Below are 10,946 nucleotides of genomic sequence, written 5' to 3'. Positions count from 1 at the left end.
TATTTTTATTTGTTTTGCATGATACTTGAACTTCAAGTCTTGAACAATGAATCAAATTGACTAGCTTCGGCAATCTAGTGTTAATGGTTCCGAATTGAAATAAGAGAAGGATAATCGTTCTTGATGCTCGAATTTATCTTGGGTCGTTATTGCGTTTTCTCTAATTTCCTCTTACAGTTTTCTCGATGCGATCTTATGTTCAATTTACAATTATGTTCATTCCGTAAAGATGTTTCTCAGATACGTGCGCTTATATTACAACTTTTCTCGTATATTCTCCATTTATGGCTCAATCTTGAGTATTCGACATGAACATTTTATAGCCGCATTTGAAAACGTAGCGCACTCGGTACAAGGATTCACACATTTTCATTTCCTAAAGGAATATAAAAGACAAAGTTTTCTCACGAAAGGCGCTTTCTTTAGAGAATTGCCTTTCTGCGACACGCGATCTCGGCCTCGCGTGAACAATAAAACTAGCACGAAGTTTGATAATGCTAAATAATCTAATAATATGTCAAGAACTAACAGAGTTTATTTTTTATTGATAAAACTGACAATGAAAACTTCCAATGAAATTGTAACTACTTGGTAACACTTGCTGTGCGGAAACGCAAGTGTTTAATCAATGATAGATTGCATTGCGGTACTTTCTCTGCTGCAAATAAATTTATCACCTACTCGTAAAAGTGAAATGTATCTAAGAAAAGAGTTCGTTTGCACTCGGTAAAAGAAAGTGCATTGCGAGAAGCCATAAAAGAAAAGGAGGAAGTTCGTCCACTTTTGGCCCAGATTTCACAGAAATGACGTCTGCAGTTTGGAAGTTATTTTGGCGAAGTACTCGATTCGTGTTCGGTTTGAGGAGTAAGCGATTCTACCTCGGATGCTATTCTAAAAGTTTCTTACCACATAAAAGTTCGCGCGGTACCGTAACACCGTTAGAGTATAATACCGAATTTACGGAAACTAGTCGCTCGTCTAACTTTCAGGTGTAACACCAATTGCCGAAATTAAATATAAATCGAATTACTTAAATTCATTGCGGTGCCAAGTTCTGCAATGGTAAACTTCTCAATTATACACCTGGATACTTTAAAAAATAAACAGACGTAGTCTATTTATGCAAAAAATGTTGACGTAAAATACAGAATGTAATGTGAAAGATGGATGAAACTGTCGTTCTGGTTTTAACCAAGAAAGCTTGAATTTGTCATCAACATTCTGGAATGCGGCGCGCGTTCTCGGGACACGTCGGTTAAACCCTTTAGATTTACAGCCCTTGTCCAGGATCCAACGAGTTGACGAAGCCCTTTGTCGAAAGAATTAAGGCCGTTCTGAGACTGAGAATCCACAGCTTCTTCGGCTCGATTGCCGTCACGATCAATTTTACGATGTTTGCGTAACGACAACAAGATATATACCCTGCGGAGATAAATGACACTTCTGTATCGAGGAAACTTGTCACCCCTGGAATTAATTTCGACGCCGTACCATTTTCTGTTCACCTTTGTATGACTCATTAATACCAACATGTTTTATGATGTACTTGTAACAGTAAAATAAATTAATTCTGCTTGTATAGACGTTTGACATATAATTTATTTATTAACAGATACAATGAATCTTTTAAGACTAACGTATGTCAGAGTTATTCATTCAGCTATTATTTTTATAACGTTCGCAAGTATTTCTTAACGTCTTGAGAGAAGAGCTATTCGACCTTAGTGTCATCCGTTAGAAGATCGTTTGTCTGTCAGTGGGTTTGATGGTTCACGATCGGCTAAGTATAGCTCGGAGGGAATCGTAATTGTCACGGGCACGTCACGAAGCTCCTCTCTTCTCGAAGGTCTTCTCTAAAACGTTTCGGTCATTTTTCTCTCCCCTAGCTGTTGGAAAAGGAATCGTTCGCTCGCTCACGAAAGAGGTCTACGCCCCCGTTACGGGGAGCGTGCCGTGACCGAGCTTTATCGCTACGAACGTTAGGAAAGGAACATTGCGAACAGACGACGACGCTATCGTTCGAATTTAGAGAATGTCCACCTGTCACAAAGATACGCGGTGTTTCAACGAGCCGCGCGTCGCCGCTGCCCGGAATACCGGCCCGCGGTTCTCGTTTCAGTGTAAAGCGAGATGCTTTTTTATCGCCCGGGCGAAATTTATCAGCTACGTTTTAACTGCTTTACGGTTTCGCGTGCCGCGTGGGCGAAATCTTGTTAGATCATTCCCACGCAAAGTAGTTCCCATCGGTGCTCGCGTGTGTGCTTTGTATACTCTGTGTGCATATGCCCCACGTCGGCTCCATTTTCCATTCTTGTTTACGCATTATGCAAATTATAGTATCGCATTTCGGACATATTTCTATCGTTTACAGAAAAAGTTTGACCTTGCCAGCATGAAATAAACGGTTGTGTCACGTTCGTAATGCTTCTAATAGTCGTTTTACGACCATTTAGATGCGGATCAAGAAATACAATTCGAAATTCGTTTGTCGTTAAATATTTCATATATTTATTTATTACATTTATCAGTATATTAAATACATCTGCTTAATTACGTATTTACGAAAATTAATCTTCTTTTTTCTTCACTTAAAAAGATAATATTTGCAAACGTGTGTAAGAAATAAAATAAGTAATAATAAAATTTCGCACAAAAATCATACAGATAATGCTGAGGAATTCGCAGCAGGTCCTTAATTGTATCTGAATATTGTTCATTAAAATATTGAAAGAAGCGACGAGTCCAAACCGTGGCTGACGTCTTTCAAGGCGACGATCATTAGCGACAAGAGCAAGTAGTTTCCGCCGGCCTACAACCATCGTCGCTGCTGGAGGCCGATAGAAACCCCTAACCTTATCGCCACACACGTCTTCGTTCCTTTTCTCCCTCTTCCTCCTTCTTTCCTCGTCGATTCCATCTTCCTCAGACAGAATCACAATGGAGATTCAGTTCCGCCTTTTTCGTGGATAATTAAGGCGTTAATTAAAAGCGTAACAAAAGAGGTGATATAAATTCACGAATCTAAATTTAAAATACATTGCTAAAATCAGAGTTCCAGTTTTAGATGGTATAATTATTATAAATATATAATTATCGTCTTTACAATCTATACATAATTTTTTGATCGTTATACGTACAGTATAATTTTATTGAAGACACCATCGTATTTTCCAATTAAAACGTGAGACTGTATACGAAATTTTCATTTTAATTAATTCCTATTACTGAAAATAAGATGTATCGCAGCTGATAAGACACGTCGCCAAATTGTAGAATAAATACTCGACGGGTGCAACAATTTGCTGGCAAATTTACCGGCGGAATACTTCACCGCGCGACAATTATGCATGCTCGAATTATTCGTATGTACGTCGACGTTGCATTGGGGAGTCGCACGCTCGCGAACATTCTGCATTTCGCTGTGTATACCAATTCCCAGTAAAGCAATTGTGTACGAGAATGAGAAATGAAACGTAGCCACCGTTTAACGAGTCGACGTATGGGAATAGGTATAGCGAAATTTTTTTATTGGATCAGTTGTTTGTAAAAATTCTACACCATCGGTTATTTTTACTGTACGTTTTTGTACAAGGTTTATCGTATGATATTCGTTCGCAAATGGTGAATTCAATTAAACGCGGCAAAGCGCGAACAGTAGTAAATGATATAATAAGTTTGTGATCGATTTTCAATGTTCGATAAAATAGAGGAAATAGTATTGTTCAGCGTTATTTTTAATTGATTTCCTGCGATGCAATCTAAACCAGAGCTCTCTCATGCAATCTCTAATTTATATAAAAATTCTTTCATTTACGTATTCACATAATTATTTTCATTAACGATGGTTTTACTAATGTAGGAAGAGAATGTTTTTGTACTAACTCTCGTTTATCAAGTTTAGAGTACGGGCGAATATTTTACAATTAACGATTACCAAATGAAATTTCTTGAAATCGATTAATCGCTTCGCGCTCCTTCTCACGCTCACACGCACACACACGCACCCGTTCGAATTAACGCTCCGCGATCCGCTGTTGTTCGCACGGCTATTTACGATCTTTTTGCCTACGACGGTCGTTCCGCTATTCTCAAAATCTCTTTTCAAACCGTTATTTCGTTCCTACACTAATGTAATTAATATTACTGTTATTTAGAAGTAATAGAAAGACTGTGAATTAAGAACAGCTAAGAATTGTCCACACACTTCAGGTGTTGAAGTACATACGTACTGTATAGGCAATTGCACCACTTCTAATCCTTCGACAACCACTTGCTTTTGTAAACACAGCACTGGTGAAAATCGTCGGTCCTGAATCGGGAAAGAGAGCGTGAAGGTTTTACCAGCACTCGTATCCTAATCCCAGTATAAACGTTAGTAGCCCGTATCCGTGTTTTTTTTCGCTTTAAAAGTGGTCAAACGTAAGGAAAGGGTTGGTAATTTGAGTAGCTCTCCCGTATCTCCGTATCGGGCAAACCTTTGGCCTCGTTCGCTGCTCGTATTCCACGGTTCGACGCTTTTGAGAAGGACCGGAAGGATATACGAATTTTATCGAGGAACTTCCTTGGCCCACTGCCAAATCGCACGAGTAAGCCTAACTGTGAAATCATTCGATCTCGCAGGTTCCTCGCCGCATTTTTTCATTCCTTCTTATGTTTCTTCCATCCGCGTGTTGCCGTTTAAATAAGTAATTGAACAACTAGTGACTGACACGATAACAGCGTCAGACAATATCAATTTTCATAAGGATTTAAAATTGTATATTAACAAGAAGAACAGATCAACTATTATAACAGACATTATTTATTCTAGGTTTATGTATTATGTGTGTAGTAAATAAGAATAATAAAACACTGCACTTCCATTTTCAAACTTTGATCCTTACGCTATTTCGATACAATAAAATCATTGAATATTCTTCATAAAATGAATTGTACGGAATGGAACTATCCTTACTTAGCTCGTACGTTCGGAATTGTTGAACGCCGAAAATAGATTCGTTCAAGACTAATGTACAGTTTGTTTGAATACAGATATCGCGTGACACGGAGCTTAGAACTGACTTAAGCGGAAACGCAGTTTGATCTAGAACCGAATCGAGCCTGTGAGATAGAACCGAGTTTGAATCGGAATAGAATTGAGCTAGAACCAATACTCGAACTAGTATTGAATTGGCGCCCGAATTGATATCGGATCGCGATACTGATCTAGTCGAGGGAATGTAGTGGGTTTTATAAGATTTCTTTTTATTTACCCTCAGACCAAGACGATAAACGTAATAAACATTGCTAAGATTTTTCTTCAAGTAGGAAATAAAATAAATAATTTGATAGTCATCTAGAAATTTAGATATTAAAGAACAAAATCATCGTTTTCTCTATTTTTTTATTTTATTTATTTAATTTCTACCATCTACCGATCTATAAAAATCCGATAATTATTTATTCATGCGAGGACACTCTTTTTAAATGCAAAAACCGACAATTAATGGACGATTACATATTTCATTTTTACACGTAGGTCGTGTATTTCGAGTATCGGAATTCATTCGTGTGAGAAATTTGTTCATCCTGTTGTCTATTTTACCATGTATTTCGCAGGCGACTACCATTTAGTTAAAGAAATAAAACAGCTCCGCCGTTAACCCCGATCATTTAATTGGCCGGAGTAATCGTTTCAGAAGCAGGGAAGTTGGTAAGTTTCCCGTTCTAAGAAAAAGAGATTACTCTTGCACTTTTAATTTTCTTCAACTATTAAATTTCAACGGCATATCGTACCAATTTCACTGAACTGTTTCGTATTACTGTGTGTACGTCTTTCATAACAAAAATTAATATACTTTCTTCATTTAGTTCAAAGGGATGGAACAAAATGATGTTGCGGTGCAGTTCGAAAGCGCGAAGTTTCATTTATGAAATCAGCAACGTGTGGTGTGATACAATAAAAGCTACGGTTAGCTGAGCTGCGGCTTTGAAACTTGAATTCATCTTAATAATTCCCGTGACACTACGCGGGCGACGAAACTCGTCAAAGTTCGTTTCATATTGTTCAAGGTGATGCGACGACATGGTGGTAGCGATCACGAGAGCAAGTTGCACCGGATGTGTATACGAAGGTAATAGAATTTAATGGCTTACCTTGGTCTCCAACGCTATGACCTCCCGCAATTCCCGCAAGAAAGCTCCGAAGAATGGCACCACCGGACATTCTGGCATCGACAGAGCGCGGGCAAGGGCGCACTCATACTCGTGAGACAAAAGGGCGGCGGATAGGTTTTCCAAAACTGGTACCGGGTCACTCACGCTATGCCAGAATGGCTTCAGCTTATTGGATCTGCGAAGCAAGATTCGCAATCTGGGCCTCTCAAAACTTGATATTATCTTATCAATTAAGTTTAAGTGTGCTGAATATTTAAAAATTGTTTTATTAAAAAATAAAACTGATCTCTTATTTTATTAATCATTCGATATTGCATGAGATTTACACCATTTTTTCAAGCTGTAAAATACTAAAATTTTATGATGTTATCAAGCATCATATTATTTATTCAATTTCTTGTAATAAAATTGATACAGATTTATAATTTTCCAAGAAAATCATTTGCTTATCGATTGTACTATGGGAGCTGTTCATAACTCTGGAATGTTAATATAATCCGTGTTCTTGTATTCTTGAACATCGTGCAGCGTTCTGGTATTAATATCGTTCTTTAAGGACTATATCATCGCGCGGACGGTATTACAAGTCTTGCAGCAGTATAGGTCACGGTGCCGCGAGTGCACCACTGTAAAATCTCAACTATTCGGTTAATCGCATAGTTTCTGAAACTGAAACCGAAGCGTGGGCGCACAGCCGGTGGCGGCAAATTGTAAGAAGGAGATATATGTGGGACAACCCAACCGGGACGATGACCGTTTCTGGAAACGAGCACCTAACAACTTTTATCCTTTTGTTCACGGCCATGGTCCTTGACGCCTTTACGACGTCAGTAATAAAAACTATTTTATCCTTTCCATTCACGTTTTTAAAGCGACCTCCAGGATGTCCTCGTTGTATTATTAGCAGAAACAAATGGAAATTCTATTTGATTCAACAATTACTTTTTTTTTACATTAACTTACGTAATTAATTATAACATCGTGAAAAATAGTAACGCAATGTTCTTATTGGAAAAACTTTTACTTTTCTGTTTATTATCTTTTTAGATTGTTAATAATCATTGGATTAAAACGCTGAGAAGGAAAGAAACAAATATTCCCCTCGTTCTCTAGATTCTTGTCTTTTTATGTTCGCGTTTTTTAGATCGCGGAGTATGCAATGAAACCTTCGGTTCCGCTTGGTATTTTCCGTCTGTGAAACGCGAAACCTCACAAAGCGGGCGAGTTCATCTGGCTGGTGGTTAAAGGTTAAAACGAGCTTCAAGATTTTATAAATTGCGGGACTGTTTAATACGCGAAAAGTTAATGAACTTGTACAAGCGACGAGTTCTTCGAGGCATGAACTAAAGCGGCTTTCCGCTGCACCACAGTGTCGGCGGGACGACCAAGTTCGAACAGCGCTTTGCTTGAGTTCCCTAAGACTGTGGATTAAGGAGAACCTGCAGGATGTTATTATTTCAATAAACTACGATTAATCGATCACCGAAGTCAGAAAGCTGCTTGACATTCCACTTGACGTTACCGATTTTGAACCGATGATCACAATCAAATATTTCTAACTCTTTGCGTTTTATGCACGTTAATTGAAGAATATTTTTTTATTCAACATTCGATGTTTTCAATTTTGCACTATAACATCATCGGAGGAAGTTACACTGATCCAATTCCGATTTTAATTAAAGACCGCACGCGTACGAAATTGGTGAAATAGTTACGAACGATTTAGAGAGCAGATATTTGAAAAAAAAAAGAACAAAATTGTGTGATGATTCTCGTGCAATATTTTATTTTGTAAGAAGGTGAACAAACGTAATTTTTAGTAGACGTGGAGAATTTCGTACTTGATAAGTTCAAACAGTTTAATTAGTTCACCGGACAGCTCATTTTATTATCTAGACATTATTACATTAGGGAGAATAGAGACAAAGAGGACCAGTTGGGTACATGGACAACTTACTTGAGACCAGCAACAATTTCCATGGCTGAATTAAAGTTTCCGGTATTCCAACAAGTCTGAGCTACGCGTAGGAGGCAGGACAATATCGCCTGCCTTTCTTCTATCGTCGCACCGCTTGTAATTGCGTGGGTGACCCATGAGCTCACCTGAAATTCGTAAATGCCAGCGGTAATGACAATACATAAATCACGCTCAGGAGAAATGAGATCTATCCCTGTTTAAAAACAAAACGCATTATCTCCGAAAATTAAATATTATGTATTGAAGTACAATGAAAAAAGCAATTATATCTTATCGATAAATAATACCTATTTAGTTTGATTGATAATTAATTGAAATCTAAAATAGTTCCTTGAGTAAATATTTAAGACGAGTCTACGAGGTAAAACTTTAAGTAAAAAAAATAATATTTGTATTTATCAATGTTTACGGGAAATTACCTCATTAAAACGATTGATGAGCGTCTGAACAGGAGAAGAGAGGTCGGGAACAGGCCAATTAGACTCTTCCTCGGTCTGGGTCGAGCTGTTGGTGGTGCTGGGATTGCGATAGCTGCGACTCGGCGACGGGGGTGGCCTGGCAGGTGTTTTCTGCGTGTTCTGATCTTGTGCCACCTGCCTAAGGTACTCCTGCGGTGGTACCTGGTAGAACAGCTGGTACTCGGTCTCCGTCAACCTGAGCGCCACCTCCTCCGGGAAGTGCAGCAGCTTCTGCAGATCCTCCAGCTCCTCAGAGCTCCGAGGCGGCTGCGGCTGCGGCCGCTTCTCCAGCTCTAATTGAAGAAATTGTCTTTTAATATATACACTGTTCTTCTGGCAAAAAGAAAGTTATACGGAGTTGTCCGTCCAGAAACTAATTTTCTTTCCTGGCTCAAGTAAACGAGCTCATTGCTCTTTTAAAATATCGTACGGTTTTCTTATTTAAACCTTATTAATGAATCCAGCAATCTCCCAATCGGGAAATAAACAAGTATACAATTTCTAATAGAATGCAGAACAATAGTATTTAAAGATTAATTCATTTGGCTTTAACGAAACTCGACGCTCTCGAAACAAATCGTCTGAAGTGTTAATGAGTAGAACGACGAAAGATCAAGACGAGAATTGTTTGCTCGCCCGGTTTAATTGAACAAAAGGAGGGAAATATGCGTTAAAGAGTTACTTGAATCGCGCCGACGATTTAAAATCTGACCCAGTTCCATTGGAAATAATTAAGATTGGCGCGCCTCGTTGGTTCAGGTACGGTACACGAGTGTAATACGTGCAGTATGCATGAGAGAAACCAGAAAATGCACGAGTGGCATCCATCTGGGGTGACAAGGAGCGATGGTATAATTTCGTATATTACAAAAGTCACCATCTTGCAAAAACAATTTATAAATGTCACTTAACTGCCGTTTATAACCGGTACGATTCATTTGCTTCATTAGTGGAATTGACAGTTTTGTGAAAATATTTGCATCATATAGCAGCGATATGAGAAAATCAACGATGTTTATTTTAATGGAGATACTCCTGCGATATTCACTTTTAATACAAGAACAAACGATTGCTGTTGTAATCTCAAACTGACTCGTTTATAAAGCTTGATGTCATTATTAGCATTATGTTTTGTGCAATGCAGCGAGCTTAGAACTAAATGCTTCTAATCTCATTGCAGCATAGAGAATTTGCATGAAAAACGGATCCTAAAGCCGAACGCGTTAAGGGATTCAAGGTACATCTATATTACGCGTGTATGAATACATTTTCTACTCGAGACTTTATCGTTATATCGGAGATAATATCGATGGAGATCCACTTATTTATCAAAAGCGTCTGGTATCAGCTGTCAAGCATATTTTTCAATAAAACGGAACTGAGAGTCGAGAGTCCTTGATTGTAGAACAAACAGCGCAAACGTAGACGACAATGACGTAGCAACTAGTTAATTAGTGCTTTAACATACATCAACTGTGACTGTCAGATCGATACGATCGGATAACGATAAGGCAACAGGAAGAAAAGTCAAAGCGATAACGCAAATATTGGCTGTTCGAGTACCTAAAGTACATCTTCCTAAATGCAACATCACTTTTACATAATTGACACGTGAATCGATACCTACTCGTAGAGGCGATAAATGAGACCTGCGACTCTGCGTATCGATTACAATATTATACGGAACGCTCGGAGTATCGGGGAATACCAAACCATCGGGAAATATTTAAATTTAAAATTGAACCAACAAGCCGAACCCCAGTCGCTGAAACTTACTCTAAATACGTAACATGAAACTGATACGGAATTAAAAGAAATATCTATGTGATGTATGAGAACAGTGTAGTTTAAATTAAAAATTAAGCAACTGGAGCGTCTATCTCATTTTTGCTTTAGTTTCAAAGGCTATCAGATATCGAAATTATATTATGCGGGTAAATGAGATTAGTAACGAGCTGATAAGAGCACTCTCGTAATTGAATCTATAATGAAGCGTTTTAATGTTCTCGTATGAAATAGGAAAACACATGTGACAAATACATGTCCGTCTTTGAATGTTAAAGTCGCTCGAAGCAAGCTTGTTGGGTAATGATTAATGACGAAAGTCAAGCGAAGGAAACTAATGATGGCCAAGATGAATATTTGATGGCTGGACTGCTACCGTGCGATAGTTACAATGTTAAAATAATTATTACTTTAAGAATGGTTACAAACCGTATTTTCATAACGATTAATTATTATCACTAACATTACTATAATCGTTATTAGATATGAATTATTATTGCATCTCTTGGTTTATGCAATCATCGATATACATATTTATACCTATGCTCAATTATTAATGTATACGCTAC

General features: G+C 38.0%; 1 protein-coding gene across 1 annotated transcript in view; it reads right to left on the bottom strand.

The window, feature by feature from the left end:
- LOC108633016 (1-phosphatidylinositol 4,5-bisphosphate phosphodiesterase epsilon-1) overlaps nucleotides 1-8,884 on the bottom strand; it is a 27,387-nt gene extending 18,503 nt beyond the window's left edge. The window contains exons 1-3 of the mRNA XM_018037923.2: nucleotides 8,554-8,884; nucleotides 8,114-8,259; nucleotides 6,136-6,331 (exon numbers count right to left, since the gene is read on the bottom strand). Of these exons, the coding sequence (XP_017893412.1) occupies nucleotides 6,136-6,331; nucleotides 8,114-8,136 (219 nt within the window). The 5' untranslated portion in view covers nucleotides 8,137-8,259; nucleotides 8,554-8,884. The remainder of the gene's footprint in view (nucleotides 1-6,135; nucleotides 6,332-8,113; nucleotides 8,260-8,553) is intronic.
- Between the last annotated feature and the right edge of the window lie 2,062 nt (nucleotides 8,885-10,946).

The sequence above is a fragment of the Ceratina calcarata genome, unplaced genomic scaffold, assembly GCF_001652005.2.
Source record: "Ceratina calcarata isolate Rehan_Ccalc_2016 unplaced genomic scaffold, ASM165200v1 scaffold180.2, whole genome shotgun sequence".
NCBI classification, from domain to species: domain Eukaryota; kingdom Metazoa; phylum Arthropoda; class Insecta; order Hymenoptera; family Apidae; genus Ceratina; species Ceratina calcarata.
Note: the sequence above shows the minus strand (reverse complement) of the source record. Positions and strands in the feature narration are given on the sequence as shown.